The sequence below is a fragment of the Lampris incognitus genome, chromosome 2 (assembly GCF_029633865.1).
Source record: "Lampris incognitus isolate fLamInc1 chromosome 2, fLamInc1.hap2, whole genome shotgun sequence".
NCBI lineage: Eukaryota > Metazoa > Chordata > Actinopteri > Lampriformes > Lampridae > Lampris > Lampris incognitus.
The window spans coordinates 35,875,843-35,901,664 of NC_079212.1; the positions used below are offsets into that span (position 1 = coordinate 35,875,843).

The window sequence follows — 25,822 nt, forward strand, 5'->3', positions numbered from 1 at the left end:
GGTAACGTCGCTTGTGCCATATTTTCTGCACTTGGTGATCGTCTTACTGTGTTCCACGGTCTATTTAATGCCTTGGAAATTCTTTTGTACCCCTCTCCTGATCGCTGCTTTTCAGCAATCAGATCCCGTTCATGCTTTGTAAGCTCTTTGTGGACCATGGCTTTGCAACCAAGAAGAAGTCAGGAAAATCCTACAGGACCAGCTGAATTTTATTTGGGGTTAATCACGGTCACTTTAATTGATGGCGGGTGTATACTAACTACTATTTAACTTGGGTTTGAATGCGATTGGTTAATTCTGAACACAGCCACATCCCCAACTATAAAAGCATGTACACACTTATGCAACCAGGTTATTGTAAGTTTGTGTTTTTCTTTTTTCCCCTAAAATGTTTCTGATGTTTCTCACTTATTTTTATAGGTGGCTATTTCACATTAACGGTGGAAAAAGTTCTGGCATGATTTATGTTGGTTACATTTTTTACATCACAAAAACCTGCCATTTTAACAGGGGTGTGCAGACTTTTTATATCCGCTGTATGCTGCATTACTGTAAGGTTGCATTGCAGTTGCAGTTTCTGTAATTTTGATAAAACATTTTTTTTCTTTTATTCTTTTAACCTTTCCTATAGCATGGCTCTTTTCAGCTACTGTCTATTTAGCTTATCGCTGTTGAGTAATAGTTCAAGACAACAAGAATGCTTAAATGGCAAACAATAAAAAACGTGATGAGCAGGGCGTCCGGGTAGCGTAGCGGTCTATTCCCGCAACAACACGGGATCCCCGGTTCGAATCCCCGTGTTACCTCCGGTTTGGTCGGGCGTCCCTACAGACACAATTGGCCGTGTCTGTGGGTGGGAAGCCGGATGTGGGTGTCTTGGTCGCGGCGCCTGTTCGGGGGGGAGGGCGTGATCCTCCCACGTGCTATGTCCCCCTTGCGAAACTCCTCACTGTCAGGTGAAAAGCGGCTGGCGACTCCATGTGTCGGAGGAGGCATGTAGTAGTCTTCAGCCCTCCCCAGATCGCGTGGAGCCGCGACCGGAACGGCTCAGAGAGAGACCAACGGTCAGTTTTGAAATTATGTCATCCGTCATTAGATAGTCAGGGAGATATAACCAGACAGCCAACACTGGAATTTGATTCTTCTCAACTGGTTTGATAGCTTTTTTTCCAGTAGTTTTACGTTTATATTGTAGCGGATTCGGGCAGTCCGGGAACCGCCACAACCAGGACGCGAACCCGTATCTCCCACTCCGCAAGCGACAACGTTAACCAGTCGACTAAAGGGTCCGACTCGCTAGTCAATGACCAATGTGCCTACTTATCCATGCACGTTACAATATTGTGTGTGTGTGTGTGTGTGTTTATACCTGACACTGAGTTGAATTCTCTCACCCAAAGCCTCTTTCTCTACTATAAATAGTCTAAATGTGTTTCTGTACTAGTGGGATTGACCACCTACCCTTGGCAGTTTTGGCGCCATGTTGTATCTGTTGAGCTGGGGGGGGGGGGAAACAACAATGCCCAAGTGTATCATATGAGTCTAGATATAATATAGATGGATGTAATGCACAACCTTTTCTCAGTTTTGACACTTTTAGTGTGCCATAGTAATGCGCAGTGCCTGATTATTTTTTTAAGAAGTCCGTATATGTGTACTTTTCTTTTCAATACAGCAATGCTGCCACCTTCTGTTTTGTCCGATTCATAACTTGTTCTTGATAGACAAATTATGCGCCTAGAGCGCATGCGTAGACCTATTTCTTCACATATCGCCCACGTTACTCCCGACCATGACGTTGTTTTTAATTGTTGTCAATGCGTTTTTCCGACCTTTTTGTTCCCAATTCAGTGCCGTATGCAAATCAGCTTGCAGAGACTGGAAAGTTGTTGGAGATGGGTAATCCATCACAGCGGCCATTTAGTCGCCTTTGTCTTTTGGCAACGCTACGTTATGATTTTGGGGCGATGCAGTTGAATTGATACGAGTAAAAATGTCTGACAGGAAGCCACGGCACTCCATATAAACACGAGTGTTGGCTGGAGAAGCAGCGTTTTAAAGTAGCCTGGTACCTGAACGCGTGAATTTAAGCAATGGGGAAATTGGGTAATTTATCAAACTAAATAAAATTAAATTACGGTATGCTTTGTAGAGCGTAGTAATGTAAAGTGTACGCGATTTGTTGTAAATGGGCTGAAACTAGTAAAATGGTCCTTTAACGGGCCTCTTCACGTAAACGTACCTGATTTACAACGGATAAGGTGGCGCCGTGATCAGTTCACCTTAAACAAACGGTAGTCTTCCACCACAAACTTTTGGCTGTTATATGCCATTACTTGCATTATTGCATTTTCCCCCCACAGTAGTTCTTGGTAATTGCACATATCTGGTAGTTTCAGTCTTTTCTATTAATTTGGGTTTACCTCTTATCTTTAAACATTTTATTTAGTGTAGCTGTTCTTACCAAATGTCCTCATCGGAATTCATAAAGTGCCATTTTACTTTTCTTCAACCTACTATAGGAGTCGTCGCAAGCAGAAATAATTAAAAACCAACCACATTTTAAATTCCCTACTAAATGTATGTATCGTAGAGAAATGGAGTCGAAGGGACACAGTGAGGCAAGAAGCCCGATCAGTAGTCATGGCCATTTACTGTCATTCCATACATGTTGATACAAAGGAGGGCAATGGAAACAACAGAAACTGGAGATTAACAAGAAAACAAATGTAAAACTCTTCTTTACCCGAGTTACTTATCTTCATAGACAAAAAAGCTTTCCAAGTCAAAGTTATTTACATATCAGAGTAAGCTTAACATAGCTCGTTCCATTGTTATCTAGGTTGGCACATTAAGACACAAACGGCAAAAAATATAACAAACATTGATAAGATAAATCTATGTGAGGTCTTGCATCTGGTTCATCCCCATCCAACAACAGTACAATCAATCATTAATATTCTCATATCAAACATGCCAACTTACAATGATGACACTAAACTAGGAAACTGTCCCAAGCTCCAAATTAAATCTTAAAACGAGAGGTCTAAATGACAGGTCAACGTTGGATATTCCCTTTTTATTGAAAATGTTTACATTTAAATGTAAAGCACTAGGTGCCCTTTAATCCAGAGCCAGCTGAGGTTTGAGAAACGGTTTGCAGTTGCCTGTTATAGCACCTGTACAGCCTTGGACGATCTGAGCATGTAAAGTGCATGAGAAACCTCAACGACTAATGTCCAGGTGCGCTTGAGCAAGGCATGCCACTGCTAACTGCACAGATGGGACTCCTCAGTAGAGGACAGTAGCAGACTGGTTATACTGGGCAGCTCATGTCTTGTGTTATGTGGCAGGGCATTTACTGATAGAAGCAGTGTGCTCAGACAGCTTTTAACCGAAAAAAATGATCGACTCTTCGTGCACCCCAACAACAACAGTAGATTTGACAACTCAAATTTAGCCGAGTGCATTCTCTGATCAGTAGTTTTATAAGGTTATATAGTGTAACTCTAACATGATCCAAATTTGATCTGCACTTCCATGGTCATCCCACCATGAAAACATCAGACGTGGGTCCCTTTTTTTTAACCTCTAATCACAGAAAAATCAATTTATGTATAAAACCTGGCTTTATAATTTAATGCAATCCATGCCATCGACCATAAAGACATATATCATTGTATTAGTTTCCCCAACCTTTTGACATTGTAATGATTTCAGAGAATTCCTGACATGTCCAGACATTATTCTTCCATATCTTTCAATATCTGAGTGTATGACAGAAGCAGGACGACACCCTGAAGCAGATTTACTAGCTGCTACATGGCCTAATCTGCATCTAGATGCCTAGAAAAGATGCATATTATGGCATTTCAAAGTGGCCTCTGTGAAAGATTGCATTATTTTGAGCCAAAGTTTAGAGACCCACTTGTTTTCTTAAAATGTGATTTAAATGAAGATTGCAAGTGGATTTACAATAAAGACTGATTCACTGTGTAAAATGGCATTCCCACTGCATATACATTTTCCTTTTTTCCTTTTCTTTTACTCTGGTTTTTAGGGAATGTGGATGCATGTTTCCGTTAAGATAAGAGTTAAACCATCAGATTTAGTAGGACATATTTTGAGGTTCCTGTTGGGGTGTTCCGCTTTTACATTGCTAGGATATTCTCAGCAATTCCCCATCAGACTGACAAGAGCCTAAATGCTTTTTACAAACTAAAAACATACAAGCATGCAGACAGACATACAGATCAAATCCTAGGTCAAAGCTGAACTGAAATTTAAAAAAAATTGTAAAGTCTATTTTTCCCCCCCAAGACAGAAGTTATGACTAGGAGCAAATCATCGGCGTATATAACTATACTGTGGCAAGAGTAGGTAGTCTGTTAAATAAACTTGGAAGGACAGGTTTATTATTTCAAACCCAGACCTCCAAATACTCTGACCACTTCAGTGTTGGTGCTAAATACAGTCCAATGGGCTATTTTTTTTTAAGCCTTCAAAAACTGATATATCTCATGTAAAGTCACAAGTATCCTCATTTACCCTTGTTTACTCCAATTTAAAACATATTCTACGACGGTGTATTAGGCGTTTTTTTTTAAAGTATATATATCCATCTGTGTAAACTTCCACATTTGAGAGAAGGAAGTCCTGTAGCATCAGTTACAGTCATGTAATTCCAGACCGGCAAACACGTAACAACGGAAATGTTTATGGAAGTACAATTTTTTTTTTTTTTTGATTTTTCTTCCCAGTTACCCCACTCTTACCCACCCGCAGACACGGCCAATTGTGTCTGTAGGGACGCCCGACCAAGCTGGAGGTAACAGGGATTCGAACCAGCGATCCCTGTGTTGGTAGGCAATGGAATAGACTGCCACGCCACCTGGATTCCCTCAAACTAAAACTTGATAGAAAACATGGCTAGAAATGTTTCTAAACTGAACATATCAGTATACACGTGACTGCATTATGAGCTTCCTGTTTTTGAAAAGGAGACATGGTTTTTGAGGGCTTAAACAACTGCCTCATTGGACTGTGTTGTAGATTTAAAAGTATTTAGCTTCTCCATACTGAAATGATCGGTGAAGTTTTTGTTTGTACGATTCCAAATGATGCCTAAGTAAAAAAAAAAGAAAAAAATAATATATCCTTAAAGGCAGCACTTAACCAAGGCCTTATTCGGCTCTGTATTAACAGATTCAAAAATGTTTCATTTCATAATGTACTTTTGAGTCTAAAAGTACAAACAGTCTATTTAAATACCTCTCCATGGGTTAAAAAAGCTGGAATAAAGCCAGGGTTAGGTGTTGCTCACGTATGTTTCTTAAAAGCACAGTTTTGTTTTTTTTATGCTCACTATCAAATAACATCTTCCTGCTATCTACTGCACACTTGTGCCCAGTACTTAAAGGGTCTAGGGCATGGTCGGGCCCTGGTACTTATTCTACAGTGATGTATTAAATATCATGTCCTGAAACTTTATTAGGGGCCAAGAAGTATTTGTCCTGTTAGCTTATTGGTTGTCTACTCTACCAACCACACTGACTTATAAATGACTACCATTTGGAGATCTACTCTGAAAGTCTAGTTTGTTGAGAAAAAAGTGGAGGTAAACTTTTGGGTACACCCACCGCTATGGCAAGAAAAAAAGCTAACTTCCTGTGTCACCTCTGTGTGGTGGGGCACTGACAGGGCTTTACAGGTTTCTGGACAAGGCTGAGACCCCCACAAATTAATTCTCATCATTCATCTTAAAATTATTATTCTTCCCTGGTTAGGTATGTGGCCACTGGCGGGCAGCTTCAGCCAGAGCTCTCTCTCTCGGGCTCTGTGTGGTGCCTCCCAGAGGCACTGGGGTCACACAGCAGTGGGACAACGGTTCTGGAAGAGCTCCTCAATAACCGAGGAGTCGGCCAGCGTGGAAATGTCGCCCAGGTCTCGCTCATCCTGAGCAATCTTCCGCAACACCCGTCTCATGATCTTCCCTGGAGAAAGACAGCGAGTTGTGGTGGAGGACAGTGGAGGTGGGTGGTCAGGGCAAGGGAGAAGAAAATGAGAAAGGGTGAGAAAAAAATAATTTTAGTCATTATATTTACAGCTGATGCTTTACTTTTTGGCATTTAAGTCTTTTATTTTTGCAAGGAGAATGGAGACTGGTGGGAAGTAGGGTAGGGTGAGGGGAAAAACTCATACAGAAAAGGTCCTGCGCAGGACTTTAAATTTAGGATGATATGACGGGGACTAAGCCACAGAACAGTTCAGATATATAGCTTATGTTGTAATCCTGTGACATTTACAATGAGTATTTACAGTGAGTAAATGGTAAATTGGGCAGCATGGTGGTGCAGTGGTTAGCGTGGTCGCCTTGTGGCAAGAAGGTTCGAACCCTGGAGTTGCCAACCTTGGGGGTCATCCCACATCGTCCTCTGTGTGGAGTTTGCATGTTCTCCCCGTGTCTTCAGTGGGTTTTCTCCGGATGCTCCGGTTTCCTCCCACAGTCCAAAGACATGTAGATCAGGTGAACTGGCCTCACTCAATTGTCCCTAGGTGTGAATTTGTCGGCCCTGTGATGGACTGGCGGCCTGTCCAGGGTGTCTCCCCGCCTGCCACCCAATGACTGCTGGGATAGGCTCCAGCATCCCGTGACCCGAATTCGGGTAATGGATGGATAACGGTAAACTGATCTTAAATTCCTAAATCACCAAAGATAACGAGCAACAGATGGTAAGAAATGCAAGAGCAACAGCCATACTCTCCTGTCTTACATCAACCTATCATTTAATGATTATCCCTATTATTTTCATTATTACATTATCCATACCACTCTCTTTAAAACTGTTTAGCTCGTGAGCGGAGGTAGATATTATTTATTGTTCAGCTGCTCCCTCCAAATGCCCCCCCCCCAACAACCTTTAAAACTACAGTGCGAAACATGTTCTGGAGAGGAGGCTCAACTCCTCTATCCTGGCTACCTACAAGTCTATTTCTAAGTTTTCAGTCCTTACTAAGTACATTGAGAAATGGCTCTTATGCTCCTTGGTATGAATGCTATTTTTCAAAAATTCCAGTCTGGTTTTGGAGAACATCCCAGCACTGAGACCGTCCTTGTTGTTGTGGTTGAGGACAGAAGGATTAATGCTGATGCCAAGAAGCTTTGTTCCCCTAGATAGACTGCAGAATGGTGTTCACATCACTGGATCTGGACTAATTATCTCATCTCATCATCAGCCGCTTCTCCGGAGTCGGGTCGTGGTGGCAGCAGGCTAAGTAGGGCCCTCCAGCTCCTGCTGGGGGATCCCATGGCGTTCCCAGGCCAGATCAGACATGTAGTCCCTCCAGCGAGTTCTGGGTCTACCCTGGGGTCTCCTCCCAGTTGAATGTGCCCAGAAAACCCCTAAAGTAAGGCGCCCAGGAGGCATCCTAATCAGATGCCCAAACCATCTCAACTGGCTCCTTTCAACATGAAGGAGCAGCGGCTCTACTCTGAGCTTCCTCCGGATGTCCGAGCTCCTCACTCTAAGGCTGAGCCCCGACACCCTACAGAGGAAACTCATTTCAGGCACTTGTATCTGTGATCTCACCCTTTTGGTCACTACCCAAAGCTCATGACCATAGGTGAGGGTTGGAACGAAGCTTGACTGGTAAATTGAGAGTTTTACCTTCCAGTTCAGCTCCCTCTTCACCACAACGGTCCGGTACAACATCCGCATTACTGCTGATGCTGCACCAAGCCATCTGTCAATCTCCCGCTCCATCCTACCCTCACTCGTGAACAAGACCCCGAGATACTTGAACTCCTTCACTTGAGGCAACAACTCGCCATTTCACACTCGGCAGCAAACTGCCCCAGTGTGTGCTGGAGGTCACGTTCTGATGACGCCAACAAAACCACATCATCTGCGAAAAGCAGAGATGGAACTCTGAGGTTCCCAAAACAGACACACTCCTCACCTTGACTGCGCCTTGAGATCCTGTCCATGAATATCACAAACAGAATCGGAGACAAAGGACAACCTTGGCAGAGTCCGACACTGACCGAATACACCGGAGGGTGTGCCCCAATTATCGGGGCATCACATTGCTTAGTCTCCCTGGGAAAGTCTACTCTAGGATGCTGGAAAGGAGGCTCCAACTGATTGTCGAACAACGGACCAACTCTTTACCCTTGCGGAAGTGCTGAGGGAGGCATGGGAGTTTGACCAGCCCGTCTACATGTGTTTTGTGGACTTGGAGAAGGCTCATGACCATATACCCTGGGGCACTCTGGGGGGGTACTGCAGAAGTATGGGATACCGGGGCAGTTGCTACAAGCCATCCAGTCCCTGTATAACCAAAGTGAGAGCTGTGTCCGCATTCTCGGCACAAAGTCAAACAGACCAGGGGCCTCATCTATCAATCATTCGTATGTACAAATTTTTTCTTACACACCCATGGAATTTTTTTAGCTCTCAAAATTGTCTGACAGGCAGAAGCAAAGCCCGATAGTTATTCGTAATTCCTTCCCCCTAACATCTATTGTCTACCTCTTGCAACAAGCATCACCCAGGCTTGCAAAAGATATAAGTATTAGCCAACTGGTGTCCAAATTCAGGGGTTACCCAAATTCTACACCAAATTCTACACTGGTCTCTGAGACAAACTTCAGGGCTAAAAATTCCATGGGTGTTTAAGAACAAATTTGTATGTACAAATGATTATGAATGAGGCCCCAGGACATTTGGTTCATTATGGCCCCTGTCTATAGAATACACTACAGGAGGATCTGAGGGTAGCAGTCTGTAAACTTTTCTTTTTTTATACAAAACTACTTAATACTGCTTTTTTTTCATTCTTGTTTTGATAAATCCTATCTGTCTTTCACATGTTGTCCTTGTCTAACAGTCAAAATTGTAATGCATTTTATAAATGATTACTACTACTACTTTCAGCTGCTCCTGTTAGGGGTCGCCACAGTGGATCATCCGTTTCCATTTCTTCCTGTCCTCTGCATCTTCCTCTGCCACACCAGACACCTGCATGTCCTCCCTCTTTCCCTCTTTCCCTCTTCCCTGGCAGCTCCATATTCTGCATCTCTCCTCCACACATGTCCAAGCCATCTCAATCTTGCCTCTCTTGTTTTGTCTCCAAACCGTCCAACCTGAGCTGTCCCTCTAATATAATCATTCCTAACCCTGTCCTTATTCATCACTTCCAATGAAAATCTTAGCATCTTCAACTCTGCCAGCTCCGCCTCGTCTTTTCGTCAGTCCCACTGTCTCCAAACCATATAACATAGCTGGTCTCACAACCATCTTGTAAACCTTCCCTTTAGCGCTTGCTGGTACCCTTCTGTCGTAAATCACTCCTGACACTCTTCTCCACCCTGCCTGCACTCCCCATTACTGTGGACAGTTGACCCCAAGTATTTAAACTCATACGCCTTCATCACCTCTACTCCTTGCATCCTCACCGTTCCACTGCCCTCCCTCTTGCTCGTACTGACTTTCATTCCTCTTCTCTCTAGTGCATACCTCCACCTCTCCAGGCTCTCCTCAAGCTGCACCCTACTCTGGCTACAGATCACAATGTCATCTGCAAACATCATAGTCCACGGAGACTCCTGCCTGATCTCGTCCGTAAACCTGTCCATCACCGATGCGAACAAGAAAGGGCTCAGAGCCGATCCTTGATGTAATCCCACACTTCCTCTCTCAGCACCCTGTCACATGCTCTTTCGTGGCATGAAACCATATTGCTGCTCACTAAACGTCACCTCTCCTCTTAACCTCGCTTCTATTACTCTTTCCCATATATCTTCATGCTGTGGCTGATCAAATTTATACCTCTGTAGTTGCTACAGTTCTGCACATCGCCATTATTCTTGAAAATTGATACCAGTATGCTTCTTCTCCACTCCTCAGGCATCCTCTCACTTTCCAAGATTGTATTAAACAATCTAGTTAAAAACTCCACTGCCATCTCTCCTAAACATCTCCATGCCTCCGCAGGTATGTCATCAGGACCAACTGCCTTTCCACTCTTCATCGCTGCCCTCACTTCCTCCTTGCTAATCCACCGCACTACCTGTTTCACTATCCCCACATCATCCAACTCTCTTTCTCTCTCATTTTCTTCATTCATTAGTCCCTCAAAGTACTCCTTCCTTCTACCTTATCAGCACACTCTCCTCGCTTGGTTGCACATTTCCATCTCTATCCTTGATCGCCCTAACCTGCTGCACATCCTTCCCAGCTCAGTCCCTCTGTCTAGCCAAGTCCTTTTCTCCTTCCTTAGTGTCTAACCTCTCATACAACTCACAATACACCTTTTCCTTTGCCTTTGCCACCTCTCTCTTCACTTTAAGCTGCATCTCCTTGTACTCCTGTCTACTTTCTTCCTCTCGCTGACTATCCCACTTCTTCTTTGCCAACCTCTTCCTCTGTCCTGATGACACACTAAGTACCTTCCTAGCCGTCTCCCTCACTATTTCGGCAGTGCTTGCCCAGCCATCCGACAACTCTTCACTACCACCCAGTGCATGTCTAAACTCCTCCCTGAACGCCACACAACAGTCTTCCTTCTTCAACTTCCACCATTTGATCTTTGGCTCTGCCTTTACTCGCTTCCGCTTCTTGGTCTCCAAAGTCATCCTACAGACCACCATCTGATGCTGCCTAGCTACGTTCTCCCCTGTCATTTTATATATGATATGTGCTACATAAATAATGAATTAATACTTACCAGATCTGGTCTTTGGAAGTCCGGGTGCATTTTGGATAAAGTCTGGTGTGGCAATGGCACCAATCTTCTCCCTCACTGTTGAAAGAGCATACGTATAACCATGTCACCCACCTTGACTTATTCAGGTAAACTCACTCCAAAACAAGGCCTTGTTATTGATATCGGATGATAGTGTGACTGACAAACAGTCTCAGACTCAGGAGTGGACTTGTGGGCACTAGGCTGTGGCTCCTTGTTATATCCGACAGATGAGCGACACAGGTGTAATCAACTCCACACTGCGAGTATTTTTATTTTGTCACAACAAAATAACTGTGCTTACCATTGCTTTGGCAAAGGGACACTTTTCCAGTCCTCACCGGTAGCCTATGTAGCACTGCCGTTTTCATGTTTCAACAGCAAATAACTGGCAAATGAGACACTGCTGCATACAGGCACCTCAGCATAGGCTACCGGCGAGTATTGGCAAGTGCCATTCCTCATGCACAGCAAAGAACATAGGTGCAGCAGCAACCACTAACAAACATTTTGAATTAACCTTGAATTCACCATAATAGACTGTCATTCCATTATGCTAATTTTGGGTGAAATTTGGGTGGTTTTTCTTTTTCTTAACCGAATGAGAATTGTCCAACTGTGCCTGTTGACTTGCATTGCAGTCTCATTGCCTAGCAGGAGCTGCATGTCCAGTGTGAAGTCCAGAATGAACAAATGTGAGAATGAAGTGTACAGATCAACAGCTGTGGTGAGTAGAAAGAAAGCATATGCTTCAAAAATTCAGAACTACTCATTTCAACACAATTGGTACCAACATGAAAAATGTAATGGATGGGTATACTGTGCCATTCTTACCCTCCTCTGTACCCACCTTGCTTTTTCAACTCTGCCTCCAGTGTGAGGTTGTAGTTGACACCGTCAGTGAGCGTTACAAAGCAGTAGAGGCTCTCTCCTTTCACAGGGTGGGGTCTCCCTACTACAGCTGCCTCTGCTACTGCCTCATGTTCAGCCAGAGCTGACTCTACCTCCGCTGTACTCAGCAAGTGACCTGAGAGATAGAGATAGGTTTTTTTTTGTGTTTTTTTTTAATTACAATGCATGACCACCTGTGATGGACTGGCAGCCTGTCCAGAGTGTTTCCCTGCCTGCCGCCCAGTGACTGCTGGGATGGGTTCCAGCATCACGCAACCTGAATTTGGATAAGCAGCTTAGATAATGGATGGATGTTGACCAACTGTATTTATAAAAAAAAAAAATTCAAGTGATGGTCTTTACAACGATTTGGAAGTGATAGAGAGACCAAGGAGAGAGAGAGAGACAGGGAATGATGTGGACAGAAAGACAGCATGTTGAAAAGAATAGCAAAGTTGGACCCACATTGTTAATGTAAGAACACACACACACACACCCATGAACTCAAGCACATTACCAGTTCAGATAGATTGTTGACATTAGCCTGTGCGTATACCAAGCACCATCTTTTTTTCCCCCTTTTTCTCCCCAGTTATACTTGGCCAATCACCCCACTCTTCTTAGCCATCCCGGTCGCTGCTCCACCCCCTCTGCCGATCCAGGGAGGGCTGCAGACTACCACATGCCTCCTCCGATACGTGAGGAGTTTCACCAGGGGGACGTAGCACATGGGAGGATCACGCTATTCCCTCCAGTTCCCCCTCCCCCCTGAACAGGTGCCCCGACTGACCAGAGGAGGCGCTAGTGCAGCGACCAGGACACATCCGGCTTCCCACCCGCAGACACGGCCAATTGTGTCTGTAGGGACATCCGACCAAGCCGGAGGTAACACGGGGATTTGAACCAGGATACCCGTGTTGGTAGGCAATGGAATAGACCGCTACACTACCCAGATGCCCCAGCAGCATCTTTAAACCAGCAGCCCCAAACAGATATTTGAGAAAAGCAAATATTGAGGATCTGTTTGGAAAAACACACCTTCCTTGTTGAAATATCATTTACCTCTTGGTCCAAAAATATTTACCCATGCTCAAATCCCTTCACTCAATTTGTGGTTAGACATGCAATCGCACGCAGAAAACATAAACACCATAAATTATGTGTAAAACAGACAGATACACAGCGGATTTGGGCAGAGGGCTTACCAGAGACATTCAACATGTCATCTATCCTCCCTGTGATCCAGTAATATCCATCCTTGTCTCTACGGCAGCCTGTGGTTGGGGGAGAAAGAAAAGTCATGTCAGGACCTTAAGCCAAGCCTACACTGAAAGATGTGTGAGATTCTCTATGGAACTGATTCAATTAAATAAATAATACTTTAATTAAACTTGGGTTTGTGTCTTGTCTTTTTTTAGAGGTTTCGGTATATAGCTCATGTTTCTCACCATCTCCGGTCACATAGTACCCCGGGAACTTCTTAAAGTAGGTGGTCTCAAACCTTTGGTGGTTTCCATACACTGACCTCATCACACCTGGCCAAGGCTGTTTGAAGACCTGGAGGGAAGAGAGAGAGGGGACAGGATTACTTTTTTCAGTAGAGAAATAAAATTAGACCATTGCAGTGTATTGGTGATAATCACATTAGCAAAACATATGTTTGGTTTTTTTTTATTTTTTTTATTTCAAGGGTACAAGATCTGGGATAGTGATAATTCTCAATGGCTGGTTAACAAAAGCGTCAATATTCACCCCAGCCAGTGTAAAACTGGGGAAGGTTCCTCACCAAGTAACCTTCACTTGGTCCCTCCAGCTCCTCTCCTGATTCATTCAAGATGGCCGGCATTACTCCAAAGAACGGGAACGTCTGGACAACCAAGGAGGACACTGACTTATACCAATCATAAGATTTTTTTAAATTATTTTATTACCTGTAAATCTGACCTAACAATTAAGTTTGTTTTTTCCCCCTCCCCCTTTTTCTCCCCAATTGTATCCGGCCAATCTTCTGAGCGCTCCCAGTCGCTGCTCTACCCCCTCTGCCGATCCGAGGAGGGCTGCCGAGTACCACATGCCTCCCCTGATACGTATGTAGTCACCAGCAGCTTCTTTTCACCTGACAGTGACGAGTTTCGCCAGGGGGACGTAGCGCATGGGAGGATCACGTTGCTCCCCATCCCCCTGAACAGGCGCCCCGACCAACCAGAGGTAGCGCTAGTGCAGCTACCAGGACACATCCGGCTTCCCACCCACAGACACGGCCAATTGTGTCTGTAGGGACACCCGACCAAGCTGGAGGTAGCACGGGGACTCGAACCCCGTGTTGGTAGGCAATGGAAGAGACCGCTACACTACCCAGACACCCCTAAAAATTCAAAGATAAGGCTAGTAACAGATGAAGCCGAAATAAATGAATAAGACGGCCAATCAATAAAACCCATCAAATCTTAAAACAAATTATTAGTTAAAAAGAGTCTCAAAAAATGCTTTTTAAGGCGAGTTGTTTTCAGATGGGCTGTCCCAGAGTTTTAGACTCAAGATGCCCTTCGGTACATCGGGAAAATAAAAGCTCTAAAAATATAACCTTGAGTTGAGCCATTTATGGCTTTGAAAATAATGACTACCTTCTTAGTAACATCAATTGTTTTTGTTTAACAAAATGATACAAATATTTTGTTTTCATATCAACGAAGGTAATACGTATAGATCTGCATAATACATTGTGGCTGGAAATGAGAAATTAAAGCTCAGGTTCTACTCATGCTCCTCAACTTTGTAAGCAAGAGGTCATAGATTATTTTTAATTATAGGTTTGCTGCATCCAGGTAGTGTGGCGATCTATTCTGTTGCCTACCAACATGAGGATCGCTGGTTCGAATCCCCATGGTACCTCTGGCTTGGACGGGTGTCCCTACAGACACAATTGGCCATGTCTGCGGGTGGGAAGCTGGATGTGGGTTTGTCTCCTAGTCGCTGCACTAGCGCCTCCTCTGGTTGGCTGGGGAACCTGTTCGGGGCGCAGGCGGAACTGGGGGAATAGCGTGATCCTCCCACGTGCTACGTCCCCCTGGCGAAACTCCTCACTGCCAGGTGAAAAGAAAGGGCTGGCGACTCCTCATGTATTGGAGGAAGCATGTGGCAGTCTGTAGCCCTCCCCAGATCGGCAGAGGAGGTGGAGCAGTGACTGGGATGGCTTGGAAGAGTGGGATAGTTGGGCAAGTACAATTGGGGAGAAAATGGGGGGGAATTCAAATGAATAAATAAAAATTTATAGGTTTGCCTAGTCCTGTGTAGGTCAATAACTGTGGCATGGCACTGGTAATGTCAGGTGTCAGTTAGATGATCAGGTATTCAGTTTCATCTAAAGCCACCTATACCAAAGTTGTGGGCATTCACAAGGCCAAAAGTCACTTAAGAAATTTAACTGCCTAAATATTGTGCAACTCTAGCAGATTAGCATACTCACAGCAGATCCAGGTTTCATTGGCGTGACAGCAGGCAGAGGAGTCAACACATGTCCACCCTGTGAAGAAAACAGAAAGCAAAGACCAAAATATTAGTAAAGTAATAAAGGGCTGTATAGAGGGTTCCCCCATATATGTATAAAGACAATACTGGGGTCACTCTCCCTGGCAAAATACCCACCAAAGTACAGTATGTTTTTTTTTAATCCATTTTGGATGTGGTGAGGTACCAAGCCAATACACAAACCTGGCATTACCGCTTGATGTGGTTAAAAAAACAAAAAACAGATTTAATGCTTATGAGCATTAACCATACTAATGAAGTAAAACGTCCATGGTTTTATCATAATAATAATAATAATAATAATGGCCGGCATGGTGGCACAGTGGTTAGCGTGGTCGCCTCACAGAAGGGATAGTTCCAGGTCGTCTTCTGTGTGGAGTTTGCATGTTCTCCCCGTGTCTGCGTGGGTTTCCTCTGGGTGCTCTGGTTTCCTCCCACAGTCCAAAGACATGTATGTCAGGTGAATCGGCCGTACTAAATTGTCCCTCGGTGTGAACGTGTTGGCCCTGTGATGGACTGGCGACCTGTACAGGGCGTCTCCCCTCCTGTCGCCCAATGACTGCTGGGATAGGCTCCAGCATCCCGCGACCCCAATTGGGATAACCGGTTTGGATAATGGATGGATAGATAATAACTACTCTATTAATCCCCCATGGGGAAATTCTTTCTCAGCATTTAACCCATCCTAGCAGTGTAGCTGGGAGCAGTGGGCAGCTGCCGTGCAGCACCTTGGGATCAACTCCAGTTCTTTTCCCATTGCCTTGGTCAGGGGCACAGACAGGAGTACTAACCCTAAAATGCATGTCTTTTTGATGGTGGGGAAAACCGGAGCACTTAGAGAAAACCCACCGCAGACACGGGCAGAACATGCAAACTCCACACAGGACAACCTGGGATGACCCTCAAGGTTGGACAACCCCGGGGTTCGAACCCAGGAACTTCTTGCTGTGAGGTGACAGTGCTAACCACTGGGCTACCGTGCAGCCAATAATAATAAACATTTTATTTAAAAGGTGCCCTTCATGACACTAAAGGTCACCTTACATCAAATACAATAAAACAAAGCAGTAAAAAATATTAGTGCAATAACAATAAAACACAATACGCAATAGAGTATACATCAGCAGGAGTTAAAAAAAAAAGATGAATTTGATGCTGTTAAAGTGAGTACAGTAGTTTAAAAAGATGGGCTTTAAGAGCAGTTTTGAGTCCAGTATGCAGATGTGACGGGAATGGAGTTCTAGAGTTTGGGTACAGCATAGGAGAAAGCCCTGGCACCTATTGTGCTGAGGTTAATAACTGGTAGTGCCAATAGACCTGCTAGTTGAGACTGCAGGGAGCAAGACGGAGTGTAAGTCTGAAGGTCTGTGAGATAAGCAGGGGATAGATTATGAAGAGCTTTGAATGTTAATAAAATTTTAAAATTAATCCGCTGTGACACAGGCAGCCAGTGTAATTGAATCAGCAAGGGAGAAACATTGTCACTTGACTTTGAACATGTAATAATCCATGCTGCAGAATTCTGGATGAGTTGAAGTCGGTGAATAAGTTTATTGGGGATGCCTGCCAGGATCGCATTACACTATTCAATACGTGATATGACCAAAGCATTAACTAAGATTTCCATGGAATATTGTGTTAAAGCAGGGTGTAGTCTGGAAATGTTTCGCAGATGGAAAAAGGCAGGGAGACATTGTTTATATGACTAGAAAAGGATAGGGTACTATCTAGAATAACACCAAGGCTCTTAGCCTGAGTGGAGACAGGTATGGTGGCTCCAGCAATGGGGATTGAGCAAATATTAGTTTTTGAGAATGTAGATTTAGTGCCAATGAGGAGTAGTTCAGTTTTACTACTGCTGAATTTCAGATAATTGTTAGTCATCCATATCTGTATATCCTGTAGACAAGCAGTGAGGGTACTGGAGGGGAGAGTTGAAGTGGGCTTAGTGGACACATAAAGCTGTGTATCATCAGCATCGCAGTGGAAATGGATACTATAGTGCCGGAGGTTGTTGCCAAGAGGGAGGGAGGAGGTAAATAATCATCAGGAGTGGCCCCAACATTGCCCTGTGATGGAGGGCAGTGTTGGGGGGGTGGGGAGACACCCTGGACAGAGTGTCTCCCCACCTGCCGCCCAATGACTGCTGGGATAGGCTCCAGCATCCTGCAACCCTGACTGGGATAAGCAGCTTGGATAATGGATGGACGGATGGCCTCAACACTAAACCCTGTGGAGCTCCATGAGGAACTATCAAACTTTCTGACAGGTAATTCTGAATTTGTACAAAATGTGTCCCGTCTCTAAGGTGGGAAGCAAACCATTGATACACAGTGCCCCTAACTCCAGTGCTAGCCAGAAGATCCATGAGGAGCTGACAGGATATAGTATCAAAGGCTGCGATGAGGTCAAGGAGGATGAGGTTAGACAGTAGACCAGATACAAAGTAGATGAGAGTCAGCTGCACGAAGGAGGTCATTAGTGATCTTAACCAGGGCTATTTCTGTGCTTTGTTTGGGGCAAAAGCCAGATTGGAATTGTTCAAAGAGATTGTCGTTATCAAGGTAGATCTGGAGTTGAGATGCAACTACCCTCTTAAGGATTTTGGAGATGAATGCTAAATTGGAAATAGGCCAGTAGTTGTTTTGGCCAGAAGATTCTAAATTAAGTTTTTTCAGAGTTGGTCTGCTTATGGCAACTTTCAGTGAAGGGGGAACTGTACCAGTGGACAGAGGAGTTGATGACTGAGATTATCTGGGAGATGATGGAGGGCAGGCATGTTTTAACTAGGGTTGTGGGAATTGGATCCAAAGGACATGTGGAGATGCTAGACTTAGTAATAAGTTCAGAAATGTGATTTCAATTGGAAGATTTAATTCAGTTTTATCAATGTACCGATCCATCTGCACTACCTCTCTCTTTTTATATCAATCCATCTATCCGTAGTGTGTCTTTATCTGTTGCTTTTCTCAATCATTGTCCCTCTAACAGGATACTAACTGTTTCTGTCTGCCAGAAGGTGTCGACGATGGGGCATCTCTTCTCTCCTACCACAGTGTAGTACCACTGCCAGGCCTCAGGGTTAATGGGCTCTCCGACTGTCCCCAACACCTTCAGAGAGTCACGCTTGTACCTGGGGATAGATAGAGAGAGAGAGAGAGAGAGAGAGAGAGAGAGAGAGAGAGAGAGAGAGAGAGAGAGAGAGAGAGAGAGAGAGAGAGAGAGAGAGAGAGAGAGAGAGAGAGAGAGAGAGAGAGAGAGAGAGAGAGAGAGAGAGAGAGAGAGAGAGAGAGAGAGAGAGAGAGAGCGTGAAATAGCCAGGCATCAGATGAAGAGAAAGTCAAATCATATCAATCACATCAGAAAACTATGAAAATTAACAGTTCACTCAATGGTAGGGAAAGTGCTCAACATTGACAGGAATGAATTGGCCAGCAGTTGCAGACACAGATATAAGCATCTGTTTTGTAATTATAAATACACTGCTCAAAAAAATAAAGGGAACACATAAGCAATGCAATGTAGCTCCAAGTCAATCACACTTTTGAGATATCAACCTGTCCAGTTAGGAAGCAACACTGATTTGTGAATCAATTTCACTTGTTGGTAAATTGTCTAATTTCCACCTGGTGGAAATTAGACAATTTGCAAGACAACCCCTATAAAAGGAATGGATTTGCAGGTGGTGGCCACAGACCATTTGCCTGTCCTCATCTTTTCTGGCCGATCTTTGGTTAGTTTTTCATTTTGCTAGTGCCCTCACCACTAGAGGTGGCATGAGGCGGTATCTGCAACCTACAGAAGTTGCTCAGGTAGTGCAGCTCATCCAGGATGGCACATCAATGCGTGCTGTGGCAAGAAGATTTGATGCGTCTCCCAGCACAGTGTCCAGAGCATGGAGGAGGTACCAGGAGACAGGCCAGTACACCAGGAGACGTGGAGGGGGCCGCAGGAGGACAACAACCCCGCAGCAGCACCGCTATCTGGTCCTTTGCGCAAGGAGGAACAGCAGGAGCACTGCCGGAGCCCTACAAAACGACCTTCAACAGGCCACTAATGTGCAGGTTTCTGCTCAAACAGTGAGAAACAGAATGCATGAGGATGGTATGAGGGCCCGACGTCCACAATTGGGGCCTGTGCTCACAGCCCAACACCGTGCAGCCCGATTGACCTTTGCCAGAGAACATCTTGGTTGGCAGATTCGCCATTGGTGCCCTGTGCTCTTCACAGATGAGAGCAGGTTCACACTGAACACATGTGACAGACGCGAGAGAGTCTGGAGACGCTGTGGAGAACGTTCTGCTGCCTGCAACATCCTCCAGCATGACCGGTTTGGCGGTGGGTCAGTGATGGTCTGGGGAGGCATATCCTTGGAGGGCCGCACAGACCTCTACGTGCTAGCCAGAGGTACCATGACTGCCATTAGGTACCAGGATGAGATCCTCAGACCCATTGTCAGACCATATGCTGGTGCAGTGGGCCCTGGGTTCCTGCTCATGCATGACAATGCTTGTCCTCATGTGGCCAGAGTGTGTCAGCAGTTCCTGTATGTCGAGGGCATTGATGCTATGGACTGGCCTGCACGTTCCCCAGACCTGAATCCAATCGAGCACCTCTGGGACATCATGTCTCGTACCATCCGCCAACGTGATGTCGCACCACAGACTGTCCAGGAGTTGACCGATGCCCTGATCCAGGTCTGGGAGGAGATCCCTCAGGAGACCATCCGTCGTCTCATCAGGAGCATGCCCAGACGTTGTAGGGAGTGCATACAAGCACGTGGAGGCCACACACACTACTGAGCCTCATTTTGAATCGTCTTGAAGAATTTCCACAGAAGTTGGATCAGCCTATGTTCTCATTTTCCACTTTGATTTTGAGTATGATTCTGAATCCAGACCTTAATGGGCTAATGATTTTGATTTTAATTGATCATTCTTAGGTTATTTTGCTCTAAACACATTCCTCTGTCTAATAAATAAAGATTTTCAGCTGAAATATTTCATTCATCGAGGTCCATATTGTGTTTTTAGGTGTTCCCTTTATTTTTTTGAGCAGTGTAGATAGTGCCAATAGACAAATGCCATTAACCTTGTATGCAACCTCCCCCTCCCCCTCCTACTGGATGGTTAGCGATCACATGTATTTGAATGTAGGCACCGCCCCCTTTCCCATTGGACATTGTGCACATAATGTGCACGGCAAGACAGTTATATATGTTATGTTCTTTGCCGTTTAGCTCTAGTGACAACTGATTATTGCATATAGCATGAAACAGTACAGCCTATTACAGAATTACTTGAATCAAGATCTTTTTTCCTGTAGCACTCACAACACCATTGACGGTTTCGGAAAAAAACGCTATATATATATTAGGGCTGGGACTTTAACGCGTTAATTCAATAATTAATTATAGGAAAAATAATGGCGTTAAAAAAAAGTAAAGCATTTTATCGCATTTTATTTTTACACTCCAGTCAACACGGAATGCTTCTCAGTGCACTCGTTTCTGGCATACGGATTATACCGATGCACCGAGTGACGTCAGTCAAGCGGAAGGCGTAGTAGGTTAGGCTAACAAGTTAGTATGCTAACAACAGATGTGATGGACGACAAGGATGACACCGCATTGCTTAGCTCTGTGGATGGGAAATTTACGTTTAAAAAACGGTCGGATGGAAGCCTAGATAAGAGCACTGTTGTGTGCAGACTCTGCAACAAAGAGTTTGCATTCCACCGCAGTTATTCAGGCCTCCGCTACCACCTAAATGCGAAACACGTTGCAGCTAGTACGAACACCGGAGCTAATGCTAACGCTAGTGCTCCTGGTACAACCAAGCAGAGTCGCCAACCGACTCTCCACCAGATGACGGGTTTCAAAGACAAGATGAGTAAGTCCACGTCTGATAAATTAACAAACTCACTGGCGAAATGGATTGCTGTGGACTGTAGACCACTTTCAGTGGTAGAAGATCAGGGGTTACAAAAAGTACTGTGTTTACAAAACAAACTTGTTTTGAACAAAATAAACAGGATTTTGTTGTTTAAACTTATGTATGTGTCTATTCATTGATTTAGTCATCTACCAAGACCTGTTTGAATTAAAAAATGTTGCTTCTGGTGTCAAATATCGATATGCGATTAAAATGCGATTAATTAATTACAAACCCATAATTAATTCGATTAATTTTTTTAATCAAGTCCCACCACTAATATATATATATATATATATATATATATATATATATATATATATATATATATATATATATATGTAGTAGCGAATTTGGGGGGCAACCACAGGAACTGGCGCAGCCGGGACGCGAACCCGTATCTACATCGCTAACCGCTCGACTAAAGGGTCCGACCCCCCAAATTCGCTACATTGGTGTCAGAAGTGGGATGGTGAGACCGTAAGGCCATCGGAAGCGTATGCGCCCAGAGGCGTGAAGGAGCTGATATGCTTAAGCGTGGGCCTTTAGTCGAACGGTTAGCGATGTCTCCCACAGTGCGGGAGATATGGGTTCGTGTCCCGGCTGTGGCAGCTCCTGTGGTTGCCCCCCAAATTCACTACAATATATACTATATATATATATATATATAGCATATATGCGTGTGTGTGTGTGTGTGTGTGTGTGTATGTACGAAAAACAGTAAAAATCTTTGACAGTGGTTATTCAGGGCTGTTTTTGTAATTTATTAAACACAAAAGGTTTATGCTTCCCAAAGGTCAATACCATCTGTGACACCACTGTGAACCAGAAGTGTGTGTATTTGTGTGTATGTGTGTGTGTGTGTGTGTGTGTGTGTGTGTGTTGAGGGATTCTGATATTGTGAATGAGAGGGATCTCCACTGTTTGTTTCTGGGTCACACCTGTAACAGACTGGCATAGGTCCATGGGTTTACCACTGTAAATAAAGGATTCCTGTGTATGTGAAACAAGCTCGAGGCAGGCAGGGAGGACACAGGCCCAAACAGCTTGTTTGGTGGCAAGAAGAATGTTAACCACAATTGGTGAAGTTGTCCAGAACATTAAAGATACAGCACACATTCCTTGTGATACTGATGCATACAACATATTCCTCTAAGAAATTCACACTACATTATAATACACAAGTTAGGACTGGACTATTTTACTTACATTGCAAAGGCAGAGTAGATTACACGTACTACTATAAAACAAGAGTTGTTTGTATTCAAAGAGGGGTTTTTTTTTTGTAAAAATTGGAAAATACATTACACAATAATTACCGTTACACAATCCCTCAGTATCTCTAAAATAAAATCCATCCAGGGCACAGCCTTCAAATTTGTACATATTTTGCCAACAAATGTCATATGACACATTATTTCGACAGACTGCATTTTGTTTGCTAGCGATATTTTCTTGAGAGCAAGTCTCACTCCTTTTCTTTGGGGGGGGGGGGGCTTTTTCTCCCCAATTGTACCCAGCCAATTACCCCACTCTTCCGAGCTGTCCTGGTCACTGCTCCACCCCCTCTGCTGATCCGGGGAGGGCTGCAGACGACCACATGCCTCCTCCGACACGTGGAGTCACCAGCCGCTTCTTTTCACCTAACATTGAATAGTTTCAACAGGGGGGTGTAACGCGTGGGAGGATAACGCCATTCCCCCCAGTTCTCCCTCCCTCCTGAACAGGCGCCCTGACTGACCAGAGGAGGCACTAGTGCAGCAACCAGGACACATAACCCACATCCGGCTTTGCACCTGCAGACACAGCCAATTGTGTCTGTACAGACATCCAACCAAGCCGGAGGTAACACAGGGATTCGAACCGGAGATCCCCGTGCTGGTAGGCAACAGAATAGACCGCCACGCCACCCGGACGCCCAGTCTCACTCTTTTTAAATGATGGGATAGTCAATAGGGGGAAACAAATGTATTCACATGCACATCAAGCTTCCTGCAGCTGCCTCTGCTTGTGTACCAAGTATGGGCACAGTCGTTGAAATGAGGAGTAATGGTTGAACAGTAAGTCACTGGTCCAGTGCACAATTAAAACACATGATTCGTCACTAAAATTAATTCTAATGTTAAGCATTTGTTCTCCAAAAAGCCTTACATTCAGGAAATCCCCACATAAGATGTATCCCTGTAAACTGTAGATGAAATGACTCAAAATGTGAACAGAACAAAGAACGAGGGCTGCGGGTAGAAAGTGTGGAGAAACTTACAGACACACAGACGAGAGAGAGAGAGGGAGAGAAAATATCATAGCAAAAACTGAGGGGCAGACAGAGACTTACTTCTGCACTGGCTCGCTGCCGTACTTCATCAGAAGCCTGATGGCGGTGGGAGCCGTGTAGAACTTGGTCACACGGTATTTGTCCACAATCTCCCACATACGGCTCACATCGGGGTAAGTGGGTAAGCCTTCAAACTAACACACACAAATACACACACACACACACACACACACAAAAAGACCAAAACAACATACATCAGAGGATGTGGGTAGGTATTGGCACAGCAAACATACACCAACATTAACTAGTGCACATGTCAAGAGACTGTGATCAATAAAGGAGAGCAATAATTAAAAGTTAAACAAATAAATCGATCAGTAAGTTAATGGTTAAATTTGACACCACAATTCTTAGCACACGTTACGAATTCATGGAATGCTTTGTGAATAAAGGCATTCTCGCCCATGTCAGTTGAATCTGTCTAGTCTGCAGCCCTTTACAGAGCTGCTCAGTTTTAATATTACATTTTCACGAAATAATCATGGATAAATCATGTCTGGTTTGTCATATGGTATTAACACCCAAATGTAAATTCAAAAGCTTTGTTAAATCAATACTTAATGTTACATGAATATAAAAGATAATCCACGACATGCAAGTCAGATCCACGGCTCAATAAACACCTCCATTTATTGACTTAACCGAAGAATGACACAATAATGGCCTGAAGAAGAAAAAAAAGTCATAAATATTGAGGCAAAAGCTTGTCCAGACAATCTCTGACATGAAAATGATGCAATCAAGGCCTTAAAAATCCTCATCAATTTCAAGGAGCTATGTAAGGTCTAGAAAATGGACTGTGAACACAAGACAGATGACGTTACAGCTGTAAAAGCCTGACATAAATGCCACTAACGTGTGAGGTTTATGAGACACTGATTGCTCACAGGTCAGGAGATGTTTCCACAGAGCAAGTTCTCCTTGATTGCACAAAGAAAAAATATGTAACGACATCAGAGAATGCATCCTCGGGGCGTAGCGGTCTATTCCACTGCCTACCAACATGGGGTTCGAGTCCCCGTGCTACTTCCAGCTTGGTCGGGCGTCCCTACAGACACAATTGGCCATGGCTGCAGGTGGGAAGCCGGATGTGGGTATGTGTCCTGGTCGCTGCACTAGCGCCTCCTCTGGTTGGTCAGGGCATCTGTTCAGGGGGGACGGGGAACTGGGGGGAATAGCGTGATCCTCCCACACGCTATGTCCCCCTGGTGAAACTCCTCACTGTCAGGTGAAAAGCGGCTGGCGACTCCACATGTATCGGAGGAGGCATGTGGTAGTCTGCAGCCCTCCCCGGATCGGCAGAGGGGGTGGAGCAGCGACCGGGACGGGTCGGAGAGGGGGGTGATTGGCCAGGTACAATTGGGGAGAAGGGGGGGGGGGTGCATCCTCAGACAAGTAGAGATGCACCGATCCACTTTTTTTTCAGTTGCGATCTGATTCTGATACCTGAATTTGGATATCTGCCAATACCAGAGCTTTTTTGTTGAATATTATTATCATTATTATTATTTATTATCATTATTATTATTGTTGGTATTATGTGTAAGGTTACTTGAAACTGTATTAAACCACACAGCACTTCTTATTAAGAACAAAAAATATACAAAAATGCATTAAATTTATTCCAAAGCAATTTATTTGAACTGTAGTTTAAGTAGGCTTCACATACAAACGGGTGTAGGAGTGCAAATTGCTATGGCAACTCCTTTAATGTGTTCATTGGCTTAAAGAGTCACACTCTGCTTTTTTTCCCCCTCCAAATTACCCAAAATAATTCAATTTTTTTTACAAAAAGACATATCCTGTAGTCATTTCACATTAAAATGCCAGAAAAATTTATAATTTTTTGTTGGGGAAAGATATAAAGCAACACTGACTAAGTGGTGATCTGTAAAACCAACTGGAAATACGTTGCTCCTGACTAACTAGTTCTTGAGGTTTTTTTTTCTGATTTCTCCCAATTTAGTGGCCAATCGATCCCTATTTTAATTCAAACACCCACCCTCGTACTGCATGCGTTCGCCAACTGCATCTCTCCGGCCAGCAGTCTCGAAGGAGACCGCCTCCCCACTTTCGTGACAAGGCGACTCCAGGCCAAACCACTGTTTTTTCCGACACACACAGAGACGCATTCACGTGACGAACACAAGCTGACTCCGCCGCCCTCCCAAAGACAGCGTTGCCAATTGTTGCTGCTTCATCGAGTTCGGCCATAGTCGGATCTGATGAGACCAGGGCGCGAACCCCGGTCCCCAGTGGGCAACTGCATCGACACAAAGCCAATGCTTAGACCGCTACACCACCGCGGACCCCAGTTCTTGAGTTTTTTGTCACAGAAATTGTATTATTACGCATTTAGAAGTCATAAAAACATCAGACTATGGAATCT

General features: G+C 44.3%; 1 protein-coding gene across 2 annotated transcripts in view; it reads right to left on the bottom strand.

Annotated features, from left to right (window-relative positions):
• Nucleotides 1–2,634: 2,634 nt before the first annotated feature.
• Nucleotides 2,635–25,822, bottom strand: part of acss2 (acyl-CoA synthetase short chain family member 2) — a 49,548-nt gene continuing 26,360 nt past the window's right edge. For both annotated transcript variants that reach the window (XM_056300113.1, XM_056300104.1), the window contains 9 exons: nt 23,434–23,567; nt 18,166–18,298; nt 15,104–15,160; nt 13,424–13,504; nt 13,086–13,194; nt 12,843–12,911; nt 11,597–11,773; nt 10,729–10,803; nt 2,635–5,993 (listed from right to left, as the gene is read on the bottom strand). In XM_056300113.1, the coding sequence (XP_056156088.1) occupies nt 5,866–5,993; nt 10,729–10,803; nt 11,597–11,773; nt 12,843–12,911; nt 13,086–13,194; nt 13,424–13,504; nt 15,104–15,160; nt 18,166–18,298; nt 23,434–23,567 (963 nt within the window). In that variant the 3' untranslated portion in view covers nt 2,635–5,865. The remainder of the gene's footprint in view (nt 5,994–10,728; nt 10,804–11,596; nt 11,774–12,842; nt 12,912–13,085; nt 13,195–13,423; nt 13,505–15,103; nt 15,161–18,165; nt 18,299–23,433; nt 23,568–25,822) is intronic.